Genomic DNA, 21,865 nt, shown 5'->3' on the forward strand with positions numbered 1-21,865 from the left:
TCCATTACAGTGCTCCCGCAGGCCCGTAAATCTTGACATTGGTGGCCAGCCAGTACTGCAGTGAAATGCAGTTGAACACTGTTGTGGTTGTTAAATGCTGCTCTCGGCCAATCGGGATTTGCACTGGTCGACTTCAGGGCGAGTGGTCGAATTCTGCCAGCGTAGGATAAAGTCGAAGCCAACCTTGCGGTCTAGTCGAGGCACCATAGAGAACACCATCTCGCACTTATGTTTGATAACCACAAAAAGGCTCTGCCCTTTTCTCTTGATCATCTATCATGGTAAAACATACATTTCGTGAGTCCGTGAAAATCCCATCTTAGTTGCTCTCCTCGATCCGGTACTTTTCAATGTCGTGCAGCGGTTTCCCGCCTACGCCTCCCACATTCAGAGTGGTTCGCCTTAAGCCTGAAACGAGACAGCGCGCTTCTCGTCAACGGAGGCGGCCTTCTCAGAGACCAAGACTGGAACGAATTCCACGTCGCGCTTCTCGCCACGACCGACACCAGGAATCTTGCTGACGATCTTGCCGAGCCACTCGATGGGCTTGAAGAGCTTGCCAATGCCTGCGTTCATAGATGGGCCGCGACCACGGGCTTCGCGCTTCTCCTCGCCACGGCCAACGCCTGGGATCTTGCTGACGATTTTCTCCAACCAGCCGATAGGCTTCATCAGCTTATTGAGTCCAGCGCCCATTGATGGTCCACGGCCACGGGCTTCACGCTTTTCCTCGCCACGGCCGACACCAGGAATCTTGCTGACGATCTTCTCCAACCAGCCAATGGGCTTCATCAACTTGTTGAGGCCAGCACCCATGGATGGGCCGCGGCCACGAGCTTCACGCTTCTCCTCGCCACGTCCCCTTCTGCCGCCAAACAACTTGGCGACCTTACCGAACAACTTCAAGGGGCCGGTGATGATTCTCTCGAGTTTCTGTCCAGCGGGTCCTGGCGCCACTGGGTCACGCTTATCGACGATGTAGAAAGGACCATCCTCGACATCACGCTTCTCCTCGTCAACATGCTCGTCGAAGAAATTCAACTTCACAGAGCGTTAGCCCGAACGCCCTCAGTATTGCTGGCGAGTGGCAGCAAGATATCGTTTTACTTACAAGATCTCCCGGGGTCGAAATGTAAGGCTCGGCATCGGCATTGCGAGCAGAAAGGTCGGCGGGAGCAGCAGCAGGTGCAGCAGACACTGCTGTGCTGAGGAGGAGCACAGCTCCAGTGATCAGGGAAGAGAAATGCATGTTTTACAATGAAAGAAGAGCTGTCTGACCAGCAGACTGGGTTTAGCAAAAAGAAACAAGAAAGAAAAGATGATGCGAACTGATTCTGCCTCTTGGAACAGTGCTGCTCTCATCGAACCTTCTTATACTTCCTGTGTTGTGACATCAATCGCTCCCATACGGTGTCTCGGCGAATCTCGTGGCCTCGTGCTGGATCTGGGCGTGCACGGCCATGGTGGGTATTGCACGTGCGATTGTAGTGGGAAAGACCAACGTACCGGTCTTGCTTTCGGATAGATGCAAAGCAATAGAGAAGTCGGCACGCCCGAAATATGCCAAGATCGGTAAATTCAGAAATCTGTTTGGTGATGGGAACAAAGCCACGGGGTAAGCATTTCCCAAGCTTTGGCAAATGTTTTCAAGCTTGTTGTGCAGAATCGAGGCCTTGAGATGTTGTGGTATTCGGCGGATTCATGGCACCACGGTAAGGTGCCATAGTTTTTCCTGTTAATCCGTCCTGCCTAATGGCAAATTGCCAAGCGGCTGGTGCTAATTGGGGAAACTCTCCGACGTATTAGGCACGTTTATCATACTAAGCATGTTTCGCTTGTTCAATTCGTGCGTTTGTGTTGTTCGAACGAAGTTGTGTGGCGGGAATCGTGATGGAAGATGAGAATTGAAGAGTCAGACCGTGGAGGAAAGTGATGAGGTGAGCTTCAAGGTGCCTCAGGCAATTTGCGTCTCAATCCGGACGTTGTTTCCTTCCTTGGCATTTCGAGAACAGGTTTCAGGCGTCACTCTCTTGACCTCTTTCGTCCACCTCGCACCTATTACAAATCGTGCAATGTGCCACATCGCACATCAGACAAAAGACCATGATGAGAGAAGCTCACGACATGTTCGATTATCCTCCTCTCCTGCGACCTGGAGAAGTGAAGACATGGACTGTCAGCCATGCCTCTCTGAACACCGCAATCTGCACAATGTTGCAGCTTATATTATTGACGGCATGCCATCGACGGAGACTCCAACGGGCTTATAGGCCTCTAAACTGCACGCGTCGAGCAGAACCCAAGATGACGACCGATCGTCATGCGCTAGCACACGGTAGATCACTTTGACAAGCCACAATTACGTTGCCAAGCTAAGATTGAGTTCAAAACAAGCAAACAGGATGGCCAGCAAATTGCTGCAATGAGTGCGTTTGGTACGCGTGATTCCTGTTTCTGGACGTGATTCGACGTCGGTTGAAGTGATTGCAGCTAGATCGCGCGGGAGTCGCGAAGCGTGTAGGTACAAGTATGTTTCCTGGTCGTTGCCCAGTTCTTTCTTTGTTGGTGAGACGTGATTTTGCTGCGAACCGCTGACTGCCATCATCCTTGAGGGCAGCATGGAGGCCCTTCAGCATGCAGAGATGCATGTTTTCCGCCGACAGGTATGTTTCTTTGCCCTACCAGCCCAATGCCTACTGACAAGAACCCTACAGAATAGCGCAGACAATACGGGCTCCAACGCGGGCGGTGGCTCCTCCTCGCTCTCCGGATTAGTCTCGACTCTGGTTCCTGTGCTCCTGATCTCGACAGCCATCTTCGTGGCTTTCCTGCTGTTCCGCAAGCGCTACTCGCGCGTCTATCAACCGCGTACATTCCTCGGGTCTTTGCGAAACTGGCAGCGCTCGCCTCAACAGACAGACGGTGTCCTAGGATGGCGTCAGCAGTACAACAAGCTGACTGATGAGTTCGTGCTCGGGGCTGCGTCGCTGGACAATTATCTATGGCTTCGCTTCTTCAAGATGCTGACACTGATGTGTCTCGTTGGCTGCTGCATCACAATGCCTATCCTGTTCCCAGTCAACGCAACAGGAGGCGCACCAGGCATCTCGGGCCTGGAGATCCTGTCCTTCAGCAATATCGTTCCTGGTCCTCGATACTACGCGCAAGTGTTCGTATCGTGGCTCTTCCTCGCCTGGGTCATGTTCTTGATCACACGCGAATCGAAGTTCTTCGTCAGGCTGCGGCAACGATATTTCCTCTCTCCCAACGAACGAACCCGCATCTCGACCAGAACACTCCTCTTTGTAAACGTCCCAGAGGAAGCTCGAAATGAGGAACACATCAGATCAGAGTTTGCTGGCGTCAAGAAAGTGTGGCTCGTCAACGTTCCAGAAGAACTTGCGCAAAAGGTCGAAGATCGGGACAAGGCCGCCGGCAAGCTCGAGTCCGGGGAGATCAAGATGATCAAGAACTACATCAAGCGCGAAACAAAGGCAGAGAAGAAGGGCAAGGCTCAGACGCGTACTGATCCTGAGCAAGGTGTTCGTCTTCAAGTTGAGCAGAAAGATCGTCCCCAGCATCGCCTGCCGAAACTCAAGGTTCTTCCTCTCGGCAAGAAAGTCGATACAATTGACTGGGCTCGTGCCGAACTACATCGCTCTGTTCCTGAGATCGCTGCTGAGCAGAACAGACTTCGCACCGATACCTCGCAGCCCCAAGGTGCTTGCTTTGTGGAGTTCGAATCCGTCCAAGCCGCTCACGCTGCACTGCTACAATCCACCAATGTTAGCAAGAAAGAGAAGGTCAAGAAACAGATCAAGATGACACCAAAGGAGCTTGGCCCTCCTCCTCAAGATGTGATCTGGAAGAACATCATCAAGCCGTTCTGGAAGGTCAAGGCTTTCAACGCCGCCGGGACAGCCTTTATCTGGTTCTTGTGCATTTTCTGGACCATCCCAGTTGCAGTAATTGGTGCCATCTCGAACATCAACAACCTCACTGAGCAGGTCCCATTCTTGAGCTTCATCAATGACATTCCTCCCGTCATTCTCGGCGTCGTCACTGGTCTCCTGCCGGTGCTTTTGCTGTCCATCCTGATGTTGCTCGTGCCAATCATCTGCAACATCATTGCGAAGCAGTTCGAGCCAACGCAAGGATCTGCACAGATGAAGGTGCAAAGCTGGTACTTCCCATTCCAAGTCATCCAAGTTTTCTTGGTTACGACCTTCTCCTCAGGCGCGGCGTCAGTTGCAGGACAAATTGTCTCGGAACCGACTTCAGCACCGGCGCTTCTCGCGACCAATCTGCCCCGGGCGTCCAATTTCTACATCAGCTATTTCATCTTGTTTGGACTCATGACAGCTGCAATGCAATTCTTGAACGTTGTGCCGTTGCTGTTCGCGATCATTCTAGGCAAAATCCTGGACAAGACCCCAAGAAAGATGTACAATCGCTATGTCAACTTGGCTGGCCTGGGATGGGGATCGCTTTATCCCAAATTCACAAATTTGGGAGTCATCGGTATGTGCAATACTTGAGCTTACGAACTACAGTCACTGACACTATATACCAGCACTCGCATACTCGGGCATCGCCCCACTCGTCCTGGGGTTCGCGACTGTGGGCTTCTTTCTGCTTTACCTCGCATTCCGATACAACGTCCTGTTCACTCTGGGCACCAATGCCTCCACCCGTGGCGCTTCGTATGCTCGCGCTTTGCAGCAACTCACTACAGGCATCTACCTCTCTGAGGTGTGTCTGATTGGACTTTTCGCAATCGGCATAGCCTCAACAAACCAGGCAATCGGCCCACTCGTCCTCATGGTCGTGTTCCTTGCTGCTACAATCGCCTGGCACATTTGGCTCCGCCGCTCCATCAATAAGATGGAAGCCGAAATGCCGGAAGACTCCATCAACCCATCTGCTCCTGCAGCCGCAGGTGAGATCGGTCACGACGATGCGAGCGACATTGAGAAGGTCCACGGATCCATTGATGCAACCAACGGCCAACCTCTTGCCGCAAAGAACGAATACGAGAACCCAGCTCACAACCCTGTCCCGGCCGCAAAGCAGGATACCAGCCTCTTGGGCCCCATCAAAGCCTACTTCCTCGCCTCCCCAGACGATGCAGCACGCACTGCCCTCGCTCAAGTCTCCCCCAATCTCAGCGAGCCTGTTCGACCTTACACTCCTCAAGAACACCACGAGGCATATCTCCATCCTGCCATCATCTCTCCTTGTCCTATCATTTGGATCGCGAGAGATAAGTATGGATTGTCGAAGCAGGAGATCGCTCTGACTAGAGAGGGACAAGGTGGCGAAGGGTATGAGATGACGGATGAGGGTGCAGTGTTCAACGACAAGGGCAGGATTGAGTGGAATCAGGACGATGCAAAGCAGGCGCCAATCTGGAAGGATGAGCCGCTGTACTAGTAGACTCGTGAGAGCGGATGAGATATTGCCGTAAGGTATATAATGTATATCAAGCCCACCAGATCTTCAGCACTGTAGTGAGGTGGGCTATACTTTATCAATGCCTTTATGCTCATCTCTTCGTCGAAAGATCTTCAGCTTTTCTCGGTCGTCCGTGTGGACTGTGTCCTGCCTTTCGCGATCATTCACATCTCTTCACCACCAGCAGGACCTCTTCCTATCTTCGAGAACTCAGTTCCACCCGAATTCGCCGTCTCCGTCATATTCCCCACCAAATCTTTTACAAGCTGCATTCCTTCCACCCAAGGCAGAAATGCCTTGACAACCAATCCCAAGAATGTCGCACAGACCAGATCGACTCCAGCCACAAACACAATTCGCTGATGAGCCGGAATCACGACGAAAGAAACTAATGTTGCAAGCGGTCGCAGGCCGACGAAGGACCAGAGGTATCGAAGTAGGACTTCCTAGCAGAGTATTAGAACTAGTCATAGTTTTCAAGAACGAATAAACAGTCTGAAAGAAGGGAAAGGAGACACTCACAAGTGTTATCCACCAGCCAATCCACCCCTTCCCTCCAAAAATCCACAATTTCTTCCAAGCTCCATGAACAACAAGATCATCCCACGCCGCGTCAAGAAAGACTTGACAAAGCGATGCGACTGTCATTTCGAGAACCCATTTCGTCAAAGTGTTCAGCCAGTTCAGCGATTGACGTTTGACTTTCCCTTGTTCGATCCATTTCTGCACAATGGCTTCTTCGCGAGTAGAATCGTCTTCGCCGATGTCGTCGAAACCAGCGGGATCCTGGTTTTGAAGTAAAGATGCTGAGGACGAGGAAGCGGAAGACGAATTTCTGTGATGGGATTGTTTGGCGATTATGTCTGCAGCTTTCAGCCTCCCGGGAAATGTTCGCTCGAGTTGGATTTGCCAGAGGTAGAGTAGTGGTGTGATTAGGAGGAGGTAGAGAAAGTTGAGAGGTAGTTTGTGGCTGTAGAAGGGCTTCTGATGTTCGTGCGGATTCTCGTTCTTTGTTGTCGTTTGGTTCGTTTTGCCCGTGTCTTCGACTGTTACGTTGACAGATTCCTCGATGGCCTTCGTCTCAGTCTTATTTCCTTCATTCTTGCCCATTGTATAATTGTACGTGTCAATTAGTTCCCCATCCTTGTCGTAATTTTTCACATTTACTTCGTACTGTCCCGTCAAGTTTGCCACAGGTTTGGCGGAAGAGGATGTGGACTTTGAGTTATTTTCCATCTTCTCGGCAGCGACCTTCCAGTCTTGGAAGACTTCGCTTTTTGTGACATAGTCGCCTGCGTTCTTCCAGAGATGATGAGAGATGATCATCGTTGAGAGAGAAAAGACTATTGTCTGCGCTACAGACGGGAGTAGACGAGACTTGGGCATTGCGAAGTTGGTCTGCGGTGCCGATCTTGTGATGGATGTCGCGAGCTGTACCCAGTATCATGAGTACAGAAGAGAAGGTGGAAAGCAAGATGGCAGGACCTGTGCAGGTAATGTGACTGTGGTTGCCGAAGTATCCGCGGAACTGCACAACGAAGAGTGCAAATGAAAGCTTGTGACTTGAAGTGATTCGTATAACGCTGTGAAGGATTCGTGCATATACTAGGCAGGGCTCAGCCTACAAAGCAGTAGTCGCTGGGAGGCTGTGCCACTCGAAGAAGTTCGGCCTTGGTGCCTTGAAACGGCGATGTGGGTCCTTGGACATGCCTATTTACTACACTTTGTTCAGCATGATCTGGTCCTCACATTGCTGCGTATTGACTTATGGCATAAATCCACATCGGCCATGCGTGACCATTAACCCAACAAGAAGATTGGCAGTGCGTATCAAGGTTACCGGCTTGAGGAGGATGCGCAAGCACACGGAAGGATTGAGGTACGAACCTGCGCCATGACGATGCATCAGGAAGGATTATCGACCAATCAGACTTCAACTCTGTTGGGATCAAACACTCCGCAGTATTCCAGCCCAGGAGAACAGCAGTATTCATGAGCGAGTTCCTTTCCCATTTAGCTTCTATTTAGCAAGGGAGAACCTCTCTTTCGAGGCAGCGAGCCTCATCGTGCAGCCATACCTCGTGCACATCGTAGCTCATGTCCGCCGATTCAAAATGTACAAGAGCTGCAAGATAGCGTCTCGCAGGTGCGTCATACTCTCGTTCATAGCCGTCTTCCATTCATGCTCATACCCTTAATCTTCTTGCTCAATTCAGATGAGAAGTCTGCAACTGTGCCCCTCTTTGCAGGTCTTACGCCGTGTTCGTCCAAGATGGCCAGTAGAGTGAGCCAGCCTAGATCCAGAAGAAGAAGATTAGTACTATCCAAGATACCAATGATCTTGGCGACGATGGATGCGAGTATGGGCAGATAGTTATACAAGTGCAAGGGAGGTGCAAGTGCATAACAATTCTACATCTGCAGGATCGTCTGGAGGGTCGCCCAACCTGGAGTGTGCATAAGTGTGGCACCGAGCGCGGCGTCTTTCTTAATGGCGACCTGGCAGAGCAGTTTCATTTCGTCCTGTTGTGAATGAGTCAGTGATGTCCCACATGTCAAATGAATTGTGATTGCTTACCTCGCTGAGAATGCCGAGACTGAGAATGTAGGTCAAGGCATGGAAGTCGGAAACAACTACCACACCCTGCGGCGTATCGAGCGCAACTCTGTTCGCTCCCGCCTTGAGCTGTTTCTGCAGATCTCTAGGCTCTTGCAGCTCACCCAAGGCGTCTCGATTCTCTATTGTAAACTCATTCGTCGCGAACAGTGGCGTAGGGTCATCCGGGAATCCATGGGTCAATGTCACAAAGAGATACTCCACGGGAAATGAGGGCTTCGCATTCTCCTGCACGTTCGCACCGTACTCGTTGATCTTGCGATAGAACACCTCGGGGATATAGCGCTGCTGCCCGAGCCGGTCGACCTCCTCTTCGTCCTGGACAAGCATGACCGCAGGGTCGGCAGAAGGCTCGATGATCTGTGCTCGCTCCATTTCGACGGCATCATTCGAGGCCATGTAGGCGGAGATTCCGATCTGTCCATCGGTGTCACCCGAGATTACGCACGTCACGAAATTGCTGCCGAATTTGCCTGTTTCGCTCCACTTCGAAGGCCGAGGATACTTCGCCTGGTATCGCGCAGCAAAGCACACTTCGAGAGAGGAGAGGAAATAGGAATCCGCGTGTCGCTTGCACACTGCTGTGCCCTGATCCGGATTGGGTGGGGCTAGAAGGTCAGTGAAGATCACGCCGACTCGCTGGAGCCCGCTGAGCTCTGCAAGCTTGTCAATGGCCTCCTCGTTCTCCCACTCTGCCATGGTCACGCCGTCCGGCTCATCAATCTGCGGCGGTTCGTAGATGGCCTCCACGACGGCCTTTGTGCCAAGTGGCACCATGTCGTACTGCTCGTATCGTCCATACATGAAACCGATTCGCTGTGCGCCGCCTCTTCTCCAGAAATCTAGGAATCGATTGACGATCGCAAAGTCCTGGAACTCGACGTGGTCCACCATGCGGTAGGGTTGTGGTTGCAACGAAATGGCGGAAGGCTGACATTTGCTGCAGATGCCTGCAGGAAAAGGCTTGTGGCCTGACGGGCAATTCGGGTTTACGCGAAAGTATGGTTCTGACAGCGGCGGCATATACGAACTGCCCGACTCGGGTTTGTTCTTGCCCTGGTTCTTCTGTCGAAGGTATGCGTGGAATGACATGTGCTTGATCTTATTCTCTTCCAGATATCCCTTGTCGTACGGCTCCACGGGTTGACAGTAATCGCACATGCCGTGAGCGTTGTGTCTGCACATCTTCGGATCCTTTTTTCGATGAATCTTTCCATCCAGCTTGTCTAATCGATCGTCGAGCTCTGACTGCTTGACTGTCTCCCATGGATTCTTGATAAGTGCCGGTGCCACATTGATTGCAACAGATTCGAGCTCTTTCTGCGTCACCTCTTTCCCGCTCAGTTTGCTAGCAGCAGCGTGATGACCGTTCGATGTCGCAGCCACCTCGTCGTCGAAGGAGAGATAGATCATGGTGCCGTTCTCGACGAGTCCTATTCGGCTGAACGTCACGCCCTTCATCTTCTCCAACGGCCGCATTTCTCCTCCATGTGGTTTGGGCGAGATTTGTATCGAGGAAGGCACCGCAGTCTTTGGCAACTTGGCGAGGACCTCGGGAAGGATGGAGGCGATGTCTTGGTCAGGCTGGACATTGAGGCGAAAGTTGCCATCGCGGGACTGGAAGCGGAGTATCATGATGGAGGTGGTGTGTGCTGGTATGTTGCGTGCTTCGCGAGACGAGCGTCGGCGGTTGATGTCGAATCGATGATGAGGTGGATGGAGGAGGTGCCGAGCGCGGAGAGAGAAGGGCTATTGTATAATATGTGCTGGAGCCATGTGTCGACGACAAGTGAAGGTGGCGGGACGCGTGAACAGAAGTTAGTGACTGTGGCAGGCGGCGATGATTACGAGTAGGAAACAGCAGTTGCATGTGCCTGAGCGGCAGGAAGCTATGTCACCAATTCGCGCTAGTCCCATTGCAGCTTCGGATCTCTGAGCCGAATTCATGCAGGGATCCAAATGTCCGACTTCTGGGAAAGAGCCACCTGGTCACGCTGAAAGAGCCACTTGTGACGACCGGCACTTCCAATTCTCTTCAACTGCAACACACTCCTTCACCTCAACTTTTCGATCAAGTACAGAGAACATATCAGCGACCCGAAAACGACAGTCCGCGCACTGAGCGCTTGCATTAATCATGGCCGATGCCAACTCGACCTTCAATTCCACGAACAACGGCACCTTCAATGGCACACACACCGAGTTCACGCCTCCTGCGCCCGGGAACTTCTGGATAGGACTGCTATGGCCTATTCTCTACATCACGATCCTCGTCGGCTCCCTCTCCACATTCTCCTCACTATACCGCAAACGTCAAATAGCAAAGGCCGCCGCTCTCGAATCATGGTTTCCACCGCACAAGGCACGGGACTTGTACCTCTCATTACTACATATGGACCCAAGCGAAAACGCAGCGGAGGATGAGAAGAAGTTGAAACAAGTGCCGGATAACGTGTTGAAGGCTGCCTTGCTGGCCCGCGCTGTGGAAGACATTCAGAGGATCGTGCAATTGAGGACGAGCAAGCCTGCTCTGCAAACACTGCTGCAACGAGGAAGCGTCGGAGACGAACTATGGCAGAGGTACTTGCGTGCTGAGAAGGAGATGGAGGAAGAGGTCAAGGATGTGGTGAACGAGGTAAAAATAGCAACACCTCACGTAAGATGTCGAGAAGGCTAACTCTGATGTAGGCCAACGCATTCGCACAAAACTGGGGACAAATCATCTTCCAATCAGCCAACGAGATCAACCAGAATCGCATCATCAAGGAACGCATCGCTGAGTTGCAGGCAACGACGGAAGCAGAGAAGGCTTGGTGGGAGAAGAGGAGAACAGGAATTCAGGCAAACTTCATGAAGGAGCTGGATGAAGAGGAGACTGCGGCTGCAAAGGCCACACAGGCTGCAATCGCAAAGGTCCAGGCACAACAAGGAAGCAGTGACGAAGACGCGCCCGTCATGGTCGAAGCTGGCGGTCCCGACAGCGCTCAGGGCAGCCTTCGAGGGAAGAAGGGCGGCAAGAAGTAGAGTTCCTCGCTCCTTGCGACCTGACACCATAGCGCCTTTCCAGATACGACGAGTACGTTTCCGATGTTCGACAGCGAGCTTTCCCATCACAGGTCGCACATCTCTTGCAGCAGAAAGGGTCAAAAGCTCATGAGATCATGTTTCACGGCGCCAGAGGAGAACTCATTACTAGCCATAGTTCGCTCAGTTTTCTGCTTATTTATCCATCAGCGTGGCGTTGTGGCTTGCTTTTTGGTTAGCGATAGAGCAGAACGAGGGGAAATGGACGGTCAGGCGCTAATATGAAGCGTCTGCGACCAGATTCGACAGCATCACTCTTAGTGCGGTTCCTGTTTGGCAGCCCGTGAAGTGCGGAGATGTTGTCGCTGACATTCTAACCCAATCTAATGGTGTTCTCGTGCCGCTATCGAGCAGATAAACAAAAAGTGAAGGGAAGCGCCACTGGACATGGTCTCATCATCAGGAGGTGCAAAGTACACTGAAGCGCTGTGGAAAGCGAGACCTGGTGCGAACCGCTAATGCAAGGGAAAGATGGATGCGGCTACTCCGGTATCTCCTTCTGGTTCTGCGGGATGGATGGCCTTCATTTCACGTAGGTTTTGTTTGCGTTGACGGTCCACGCCGCTGGATGCGCGCGCGAGCTGACGCGCGCCGACATCCTGGAACAGCTCGGAAAACAGAGATCAGCTTCACAACAACACACAAGACGACAGCCTCTCCTGGCGGACATCCTCGCAACAGCGCTCCGTGTCCGCTGCCATCGCCGGCATACCAGAGTGGACCGACACAATGTCCGTGGGCGTCCTCACTGAATTCGGCTTCCTCTACGAAGGCAGTGACTTTGAGGCGTGGAAGACATGCATGCGTGTCACGCTCCGCGCACGCAATGGCTTAGAGCCAGCCGATCTACCCCCAACGCACCCGCAAATGGACAATGAACAATTAATGGCGCTCATGGAGTCCGACGACAAAATCCAAGAAGCGATGCGCGATGCCGCTCTCCATTGCAACCAACTAGAAGTATCGAGGCTCAAGGGCCACATTACGAAGCTCAAGGATCATGCTGCAAAGCTCGAAGCGCGGCTCGATGCCTTCACCCAGGCAGCGGTATTTGACCCTCTGAAACGCGTTGCTTGCGTGATGGAGGAGGCACGAATCCCACTGCGAAACCCACCACGCCCGAAGATGTCCACTTTCGTGGCAGCTAAGGTCCCCAAGGAGAAAGTTGTCAACGAAGCTTCGGATATACAGTACATGTGCCGCTGGATTTCCCGACTTCTGCTCCCACGCATACCAGATACTGCCAAAGGCGACATCGCAAGCTTCTTCAAGTCTCTATCGGCCCTCGTGAAGCCGTTCCCATTCCTCCGCTTGACACCAGAGATCAGACAACGAATCTACGTTCTTGCTATCGACAATGGCTTAACTATCGACGAGGATGAGCCGAACCTATCGATCTGTTCCGTCAACAGAGCGACTCGCAAGGAGGTCAGACCGATCTTCTACCAACAAGCGACTTTCGCCCATCCGGGGCTCTACCATATTTATGAGCGCAAACGGGATTGGTCGCCCAAAGGAGTGCTCAAGGCGATTTCGAACTGGTCGCGTCTCGATGTTCGAGACTGCATGAAGTACCTGAGAGCCTTTCGAATCCGCACGTGCGTCGGCAAGTTGGATGGTTGGGGCGTATTCGCGACCGTCACCTTTCGCTTCTCGCCCGAAACAGGACTTTCGTCTGATGTGAGCTTGGAAGATGGCACACTTTGCACAAAGTCGATAGCTGCTTTGGACAAGCATGTCGCATTCGTCCAAGGTAGACGAAAAGCAATGAAGCTGCAAGGCGAGTCTGTCGTCATGGCTGTGCTCAACTTTCCCGACCTTTGGGAGCCAGGCGTGCTACGTCTCTCAGGGGACTGCAACTGTCAAACCGTGGAAGGTGGTTCTATGGCGCTGGCTCATGTAAGTAACCCCCGGCGTGAAGTTGTGAATGCTCATCTGACAACTGTCAGCACGTAAGTACTCGATGCTGAACGAGCAGCGGGCCGCTTCATCACCACTTGGTATCGGGAACGAGATGTTTGCAGAGCTGTTATGCAATGAAGAGATTACGCACGACGTTCTGCACCACTTATGCGTTACTACACTCGGTCGACGCTACCTTTACACCACATCAAAAAGAAACACACCGAATGCTGAAGCATCGGTTCGAGCTGCAGCTGCATCTCGGCTCTTGATCAGCTCTAGGCTTCGATAGTGCCCTGTACCATAATTTTTCAGTTTCCATGGACCACACAAAAGTATCGTGGTCTCCGGACTTCCTCGAGCACATCTCTCACAATCTGTCTCGCGAGCTACACCTCTGACTCTGCTTTCGGCGTGCTGGGAGTGGCTACGAAGTACGCTGATTGGAGCTTTCAAGACTGTAAGTAGGCTGCAAACACTGCCAACGGATTGATTTCATCATGATCAATTCAGGTTCTTGCTTGCACAAATTTCTCTCTTCGGGAGAGAGAATTACGTGCGTCGTGGCGGACTTGAGCGTGCACTCATGAAGCGAAGTCACATATTGACGGAGCAGTGGGTGTGAGACCCGTGCTTAAAAGCTCTCTTGTTGATATCGTCAGATCAAAGACTGTTGTCGCTTGGTCCCTGCAAATCGCATGACGTTCAATATTCGATAGAAAGAGATCAAGAATCAATACCGGTAGCCAACGTGCAACGGCGCTATGAGCTTTATACACTGCCATCCCACTGTGCCGCCTGCTAGACAATAGTGAACCCCACAAATCTCTCTCTCAATTCGTATATGCAGGAGGAGCGGCGAAGAAAGAGTCGTGGAATTTGAGTCGAGGGCGAAATTGACCGCATTGAGTCCTCGATTTCCATTTGTAGGGTTACCGAAGGTTGCACTGAATGACACGCGAAACCGGTCACCAGTAGAGACGCAAACAGCCACTCAGAAACTCCCCAACAACCAATGCTCTCTTTTATATCCTTCAAACGTACTCCTCCGATTACTTCTGTTCAACCATCTAGCAAGTTCCACGGTAACCCGCTCCGACGTTGCTCTTGTCAACAATGTGGACATCTTCCGAGTGAGACTTGCAGGCAGCGAAGAAAGCATCGCCATCAATGCGGCGAATGTTGATGTTCTCGGTGCAGACACCGTTGTCGTAGGTTCCTTGCTGGGAGACGTTAGTCTGATGTCACACTATGTAGAGAGCATTCTTTGAAAGTTTTACAGGGAAGTCGCCGCAAGCAGCCTTGGTGAGATCTGGATGAGTTGCCCATGTGCCACCGGTGCGGTCGTTGCGGAAGCAGCAGTTGTGCTCGGAGTGGTCTTTGCCAGCGAGGGCGAAGCCGGAAAGGGCGGAGAGCGCGAGGATGATGGTGGTCTTCATTTTGATGGTGGTTGGTCTGGGGATTTTTTTGAAGGGGAGCTTGGTTGTCTGTTGTGCTGCTTGAACTGAATTGTTGCTGATGGGTTACTTTCGGTGGGAAGGGCAGCCTTTATAGATGGCAAGTTCTTTGAGAACATCTCCAACTGTTCTCCCTGTCCGCGTGGAACGTCCGAGGCCTGGATATCCGGACACGGCGGAGATGGCAAAGCTCTGAGACTAAACCGATAGCATGATGTTCGTTGAACTTTCTCCCTACTGTCCGGACCGCTACCGAAGACAGATACGAGAGACCCGACCATTTTCTTGCTGTACGGAGACGAGCAAGTGTGTTATTTCGGTGCTCGGTAGGGGTTCGGTGGACGGGCGGAGACGCAGCGTAGCACCGTATCGACCAGAGCCGCACCATGTTGCTGATATGTGAGGGGCAATGGGCGTTCCAGTATGGTCTATTGCAGGGAATGAGTGGCCACGAATAAGACATTCGAAACACTGAGGGACTATTGCCTAGACCGTTCGGACGATAGTGCAGATGTTCGAATGAGATTAGTGACGTCCCTACCGGAAGAACGTGAAGACCCTTCCCCTAAGGCTCTTTGACCGTCAGACATGCTTATGCACTAGCAGCGACCAGGCCGCATCTTTTGCTGTGAGCAGCTTGCTCGCTGGCATTTCCTCAATTTTTCCGGTGGCGAGGGAAGTCACATCTACAGACCATTGCGTAGTTTGCGCCGTTGTACTTCGCAAAAACAGTTCGCAACAGTCCGCTTGTACTATAGTTCCCCAGACTTCCAGTCTTGTGCATAAGGTGCGGAGGCTCGATGAGTCCGGCGGACGCTTGAATGTCTTGGTTCATCAAGACTTGTGACAAGCTCAGACCACAGGTGGAGAAAGGTTCTGCTTAGTGAAATCTTGGGTGATTAGCGGCTGGTCCAGTCCGTCAAAGCATGAAGCCACGAGGACAGTTTTGCTGAGAGTGCAGATTCCATTGCAAAGACGATTCAGTCACCGAAGTTTGAGGATGTGCTGTACCACTCCATGTCGTCGGCACTCGCTAGTCGAAACCGGCAACATTGTGTGGATACTGAGGTGACTTCCACCGCTATGGGCGGAAGCCGCGCAGACTAATTCAGATCACGGATGTCTTGGTGGCGCTGGAAGACTCTTTTGGCTGCCAATTTTACATGACGTCCTCACCGTAGCTCTTCCCGACTGACTCGCCTATCTTCGGCAGCCGGAGCAGTAGTTGGGTGGTCGAGTGCTTGGCCCATGAACTTGGCTCTGTGCAACTTGAACGTGCTGTATCTGTCCCGTCACAGACGACGAATGGATACGATGGAGCCCACTTGTCGCAGCGCCTGATGTCTTAAGCTCGGGAATCTCTGCAGGTGGTCCTTGATGCTCCACCCTGTCTTCGAAAAACTTTTCCGCGTGTGCTTATCGACCCTACGCTACTCGCCGTCAGATCCGACGCGGAGCAGCGAAGAATTCTGGTCGCAGAGTTTAGCCCTGTAGCACTGCCGCACGTTCCACCGCCCTTTCTTCGGTTGGACAATGGTGAGCTTGATTGTTGGCACTCAGGGGCTTCTGCAAAAAAAGAGACGAGCCACGTCTTCCTTGAATGGTTTCTCGAGCATACGTCGACGGAGATACGTTGCTGCCGCCTGAAGTGAGATAGATTGCGAGTGATGATGACCAAAAATGCTTGTCCAGCGCATCCAGTGACCCGCACCTAGCAATGTAAACCTCGGCTTACATATACCTTGTAAACTTAGTGGCCCCTTACAGGGCTTGTAAGCCATGTAAGAATCGGCTTCTTAATCAAACTACGTCCTGCTATTTAGTATAAACATAATTAGAAGCCTTAAAACTACGATAGCAGATAGGGCGCTAATTAAGGTAAGTATTCGCGTCCGAATTAGCGTTTAAAGGATAGTAATAATCCTTATAATAGAAGGTTTATAACCTTATCTACGAATATCTTAATAATCTAGTATCTCTTAGATACCGAATATATCTTAAGAAACTATATTATTATAAGAGCTAGAGGTATATAGCTCGAGAGGTATAGCTTATTAGGCGTTAAGGTATAACGGCTAGTACTACTTATACTTAGCGTAGGATAAAAGTATATAGAACGTATATAAACGAAGAGGCAAGAATTATTCTTAATATCTCTAGACGGAGAGTCTAGAGGCGCTTAATATATTACTATATTCTACTCTTATAATTATAATTCTTCTACCTTATCGAGAGTAGCGATCTATTAAGGCCTATTATACTTACGCGAAACGTATCCGCCTAGCGGACTAATCGTAACGACGACGTACCGAACGATAGATAGCTACTAGGCTATATCGAAGAGATATTAGAATCCGGAATAGTATAAGCTAAAGAGGAATAAGACGAGGATATAGATAATGCCGACGACGCTAGTAACGCGTATATAATACGTAGGCGCCTCTAAGCTAAAAATAATACGTTACGCGAATAGCTAGAGATCTATACTCTTAAGGCTAAGAACGAACGCTTACTAAGAGAAGTATAGATAATTAAATTGCTAGTACGGCTAAGCGCGATAGCGCTAGGCCTCGGATAGCTAATATCTTAGCAAGGCGACGCGTCCGTAAGTTATACGAGTAGCGTACGTTCCGAAAGCGACGAGTATAGCTTATACGAGTCTATTAAGCTACGTATACCTAAGCCCTTTAAGAGTAAGACTATAAAGGAGATATACGAATTTATCTATACTCTTAAAGTAAACTTTATAGCTATACTAAAGAGGTTTCCGACGGATTACTAGAAGGTAATTACGGGTATTATATACCTCGTAGGCGAAGCGTAAGAGATATAGTATAATAAATACCTAGGCGTTCTACCTATAGGATATACCTAGTCTCGGTTCTATTAATTCCTATACGATATCGTCGAGGATTAAGCGAACTATATACTTCTCGTAACTATAGAGTACGAGAATATACGCTAGAGTAAGAGCTAGAGCGTACGATAGTTCGTAATAGACCTTAGTAACCTAGAGTCTTAGTTAGGTAACTATACTAAGGTATAGCTAGTACGCTAGTTCCTTATAAAACTAAAGCTATTGCTATATAAGGATATTATTAAGAACTATACCGTCCCTAATAAGCGTACCGACCTTATCGCTCTAGTAAGGCGCCTCGAGTAAGCTAAGAAGGCGATACCTCGTAAGCCGTATTATAGTAATACCGAGAATAAGTAGGCTAAGCGTAAGCGTACCGATAGCGACGCTTCTTATAAAGGAGCCTCTAGTTCGACTAGTAGCTAACGCGATACTTATAGTAGTAAGCCGAAGGGTAAACGTAGAGGCAAAGGTAAGAGTAAGAGTTAGTAACCTACGTACTTCGTATATAACGAGGTTAGCTATATAAGTCCTAACTACCCGAACTCTAGGAAAGATAGTAATAAGCCGGCTATTCGTAGAGTAACTATAGTAAAGGAGCGGTTTAGAGCGAAAAAAGCTAAGGCGCCGGAGATAACGCGCGAGTTACCGGCGCTAAACTAGATAGCGATAACTATAAGAGTAGAATATAGTAATATATTAAGCGCCCCTAGACTCTCCGTCTAGAGATATTAAGAATAATTCTTACCTCTTCGTTTATATACGTTCTACGTACTTTTATCCTACGCTAAGTATAAGCGGTACTAGCCGTTATACCTTAACGCCTAATAAGCTACGCCTCTCGAGCTATATACCTCTAGCTCTTATAACTATCTCCTCTCTCTAATAGAGCTACCTTAGCTCGTAGAGGAGACTATATATCTCCGTTATCTTAGTATAGTATCTAGTACGTTCGTACTACTTCTTACGTACGTAGATATTAAGTCGAGCCTTAGTTCGTAGCTAGTTGCTATATAGTAACCCTCCGTAGTAACGGGCTTATTAACGGTACGTACTATCGGCGCTCGCGCTATAAAGCGCTAGTATACTATAAATTCGTCGTATACCTCTCGCGTATTTTCTCTATTAACTATCTATATTTAGTAAGCTCTTCGTATTCGACTCGTACTATATACTTAACTATCTAGCACTTCTCTCGTACGCGACCCGTAAGCAATTATACCTCTAAGAAGAGTTCCCGCCGCTCCCGCCGCTCCGGCTATTAACTATAACTCTCGTACGGTAGAAGATCTACCGAAGATAGAGGACGACGACTACTAGCGCTACCTCCTATACCTCGTAGATCGTAAGTCGCGCGGTTCGTATATATATCGTATACTTCGAGTCTACTAACTTCTTATACCTAGCCGTCGAGCCGCGCTATAATAGCTATATAAAGCTCGGCTAGTAGCTAAACTACGTTCGCTACGCTAGGTCTAACTATAAGTATATCCGTATTACTAATCCCGACCTTATAAAGTAGGCGCAGCGCGCGCGCTACTACCGCCGCCTACTACTAGCTAGTAGGCGCGCCGTACGTATCTAGTAGCTCCGCCGTCGCCTTAATAATATAGGCGAGGCTATCGCCGCTACTCTTAAGCGCCTATAGAGCAACTCGGGTAAGTCCGCTAGTATCTTCTCTACGCCGAAGAAGGCTAGCGAGGCGCTAGCTACTAGTATACCCTCTGCTAACGAGCTCGTAGCGACGAGTATAGGCCTCGCTATCTAGCGCGGTATATTCGAGCTAGAGTACGAGGTATATCTTATATCCTACTAGTCGCTTACTTATCCTATATAGTACTAATTCGTATAATAGAAGCTCCGCCTACTTAGCGCCTCTAGCTACGCCTTAGACCTCGCCGTCGCCTCCGCCTACTCCGGCTAGTCTACTTAGGACGAGGGAGAGCTCTCTAAGCTCGAGGAGGATAATAAGAAGAAGAGTAAGAAGGATAAGAAGGAGGATAATACTATAGTCGTAGGCGGCGAGTAGCCTACGGGCCTTACGCTCTCCTTCTACTAGGCTCTTATAGTACTCTTACGTCTCGCCGGCCCTAGGCTATATACTTCTATTACGCGTAGTATACGCTATACCTACGGGTACTATAAATAAATACTTTCTCTCCTCTTATAACGTCTTAGTTTTCTAAATTCTCGTATCTTAGCGATACTTAGTATTTAGAATTCTTAGAATTTTCCGCTATTCTACTAACTACTAGTATTACTATTTCTTCCGCGGTTTCGCCTTACGTATAGGCTGCTTAGTTTCGCGTTACGCCTCGAATACGTTAAGTGCCTCGTAATCCCCGATATATTCTACTAGCTCCTAGGTATTATATTCCTCCGGCTACCTACGCTATCGAACTAGGTACTTCCTTACGCCTTTCTCTACGCGGCTTTCTAGTACCCTCTCGACTTCCTATTCGCCTTACTCGTCTACGAGTAGTAGGCTAGTATCCTACGTATCGCTACCTCGCTAGAGTTCTAAGAGAGATACGTAGAAGATATTATAAATCCGCGAGCCGGTTAGTAGAGCTAGGCGGTACGCCTGCTTTCCGACTACGTTAATAACCTTAAATAGTCTAGCGAATTTGTCTACTAGCTTCTTCGATAGTACCTTTAACCGGAGGTTCTTTATAGATAATAGGACTAAGTCGCTAACCTTAAATTCTATCGGCTAGTACTTCTAATTAAAGTACTTAGCCTAAGATTCGCTTACTTATTACTAGCGCTTAGTTAGCTCTTCGTAGTTCTACTTTAACCTCTCTATAGTATCCTTCGCTACTAGTACCTCTCTCCGAAGAAGCGCGTCCCGAGCTTCGCCTACGTCTCTCTTACGCGTTTCTATAGAAAGGTCTAGATTAAACCTATATACTACTCGAAATAGCGATATCTTAAGCGTAGTATTCGCGCTATTATTATATGCGAATTCCGCTAACGATAGAATAGACGCCTAGTCGTCCTATTACTCGCCGTAATAGATACGTAGGTACTACTTAAGCGTCTAGTTTGCGCGCTCGGTTTAACTATTAGTCTATAGGTAGAATATAGTACTTAGCCTACGTTTAATATACGTCTCGTAGTAGAAGTCTAACTAGAACTAGCTAGTAAAGACTAAGCCTCTATCGCTTACGATACTAGCTAGTACGCTACGTAGTCGTATTACCTCGTTAATTAGGATATCCGTAAGCTCTACGCTAGTATAGCGCTTTATCGTTCGGACGAAAGTTACTATCTTTAAGTAACGATCTACGATTACGAGTATCGTATCGAAGATACGGCCGTTCTACTTACTAGGTAGAAGATCTATAATAAAGTCTATAGATAAATCCTTCTAAGGATAGTTAGGTAGCGGGAGTATAGCTATCTCGCTATAGAGGCGATAGCGCCTCGCTTTTGCCTTCTAATAGCTACTATACTACTCGACGTACTACCTTACGTCGTTACTAACCTCCGGCTACTAGTACTTCCGCTTAACTAACTCTACTGTCTTGTTCTTACTAAAATAGCCTACTAGGATATCGTCGTAGTATATACGGATTACCTACGTCTATAATACTAGGTCGTTCGGTAGGTATAGAGCCTCTTCCCGGTATATATAGCCGTTCTTAACGGTATATTTCTCGCTCGCTACGCCTTCGCGTTCGGCCTACTCGTATAGTACTTTCGCTTTCGGATCGAGCTATACTAATATAGCGGCATACCTAATAATTATATCCGAGACGTTAGCGTACGGCTACTCTTATATAGTAATAGCGCTAGCGACTCGTAAGAGTAGAGCAAAGCTAAACGGACAAACCGAATAGTTAGCCGCCGCCGTAATATACCTACTATTAGGTAGCGCTACTCCGCCGCTCTTAACTACCGCCGTAACCGCCTTTAGAGTATCTAACTAAGCCTAGTAAGTAGCTTTTATACGGGTAATAACTAGGCCGCTTATAGGTATAGTACTCTATATCTAGAGTTTCTACTATAGTAATAGTAGGAGGTTACTTATCTCCTTCGCCTCTCGTATATAGTCGCTACGTCTAGATAGCATATCGGCTAGGTTAAGCTTACTAGCTCGATAGCTAATAGTAAAATTAAAGGAAGCGAGGAATATCGCCTACTTTACTTATCTACCTATTAACTACTTAACGCCTATAAATCCCTTAAGGTTAGCGTAATTAATAAGTACCTTAACCTTATACGTAGCGCCTTCGAGGTATAGTCGCTATGCCTTAAATACCTTAACTACTACGAGTAGTTCCTTATCGTAAACCTTATAGTTATATTTAGCGTTAATTATCTTCTATAAGAAGAAGGCGATTAGATACTATTCCGCTTCGAATAGTTAGCTTAGGATACCGGCTACTATAAAGTCGGAAGCGTCGGTTTCGACTCGTAGGCGTAGCGTAGAGTTAAAGTATCTTAGTAGCGGTATAGTCTAAAATCGGTTCTTTAGCTTATAGAACGCCT

The 21,865-nt window shown here is 49.3% G+C and overlaps 7 protein-coding genes across 7 annotated transcripts; 3 read left to right on the forward strand and 4 right to left on the reverse strand.

The window, feature by feature from the left end:
- Positions 1–402: 402 nt before the first annotated feature.
- RHO25_005738 (uncharacterized protein) lies at positions 403–1,249 on the reverse strand (the record flags this gene model as incomplete). The annotated part of the gene is made up of 2 exons (XM_023596619.2): positions 403–1,041; positions 1,112–1,249. 2 exons carry the CDS (start codon positions 1,247–1,249, stop codon positions 403–405), a joined length of 777 nt encoding a protein of 258 aa, XP_023451876.1.
- A 1,369-nt stretch (positions 1,250–2,618) lies between these two features.
- On the forward strand, positions 2,619–5,433 carry RHO25_005739 (uncharacterized protein; the record flags this gene model as incomplete). Its single annotated transcript, XM_023596620.1, has 3 exons — positions 2,619–2,663; positions 2,715–4,521; positions 4,574–5,433. The coding sequence occupies 3 exons, from the start codon at positions 2,619–2,621 to the stop codon at positions 5,431–5,433; spliced, it is 2,712 nt and encodes a 903-aa protein (XP_023451873.1).
- Positions 5,434–5,618: 185 nt separating this feature from the next.
- Positions 5,619–6,780, reverse strand: RHO25_005740 (uncharacterized protein; the record flags this gene model as incomplete). Its single annotated transcript, XM_023596621.2, has 2 exons — positions 5,619–5,900; positions 5,977–6,780. 2 exons carry the CDS (start codon positions 6,778–6,780, stop codon positions 5,619–5,621), a joined length of 1,086 nt encoding a protein of 361 aa, XP_023451874.2.
- A 1,086-nt stretch (positions 6,781–7,866) lies between these two features.
- Positions 7,867–9,706, reverse strand: NPL4 (nuclear protein localization protein 4; the record flags this gene model as incomplete). Its single annotated transcript, XM_023596622.2, has 2 exons — positions 7,867–7,977; positions 8,033–9,706. The coding sequence occupies 2 exons, from the start codon at positions 9,704–9,706 to the stop codon at positions 7,867–7,869; spliced, it is 1,785 nt and encodes a 594-aa protein (XP_023451867.1).
- A 502-nt stretch (positions 9,707–10,208) lies between these two features.
- On the forward strand, positions 10,209–11,095 carry RHO25_005742 (uncharacterized protein; the record flags this gene model as incomplete). The annotated part of the gene is made up of 2 exons (XM_023596623.2): positions 10,209–10,706; positions 10,760–11,095. The coding sequence occupies 2 exons, from the start codon at positions 10,209–10,211 to the stop codon at positions 11,093–11,095; spliced, it is 834 nt and encodes a 277-aa protein (XP_023451868.1).
- Positions 11,096–11,884: 789 nt separating this feature from the next.
- Positions 11,885–13,125, forward strand: RHO25_005743 (uncharacterized protein; the record flags this gene model as incomplete). Its single annotated transcript, XM_023596624.2, has 2 exons — positions 11,885–13,054; positions 13,105–13,125. 2 exons carry the CDS (start codon positions 11,885–11,887, stop codon positions 13,123–13,125), a joined length of 1,191 nt encoding a protein of 396 aa, XP_023452572.1.
- Positions 13,126–14,127: 1,002 nt separating this feature from the next.
- Positions 14,128–14,496, reverse strand: RHO25_005744 (uncharacterized protein; the record flags this gene model as incomplete). Its single annotated transcript, XM_023596625.2, has 2 exons — positions 14,128–14,280; positions 14,338–14,496. 2 exons carry the CDS (start codon positions 14,494–14,496, stop codon positions 14,128–14,130), a joined length of 312 nt encoding a protein of 103 aa, XP_023452571.1.
- Positions 14,497–21,865: the final 7,369 nt, after the last annotated feature.

The sequence above is a fragment of the Cercospora beticola genome, chromosome 4, assembly GCF_033473495.1.
Source record: "Cercospora beticola chromosome 4, complete sequence".
Classification (NCBI taxonomy): Eukaryota; Fungi; Ascomycota; class Dothideomycetes; order Mycosphaerellales; family Mycosphaerellaceae; genus Cercospora; species Cercospora beticola.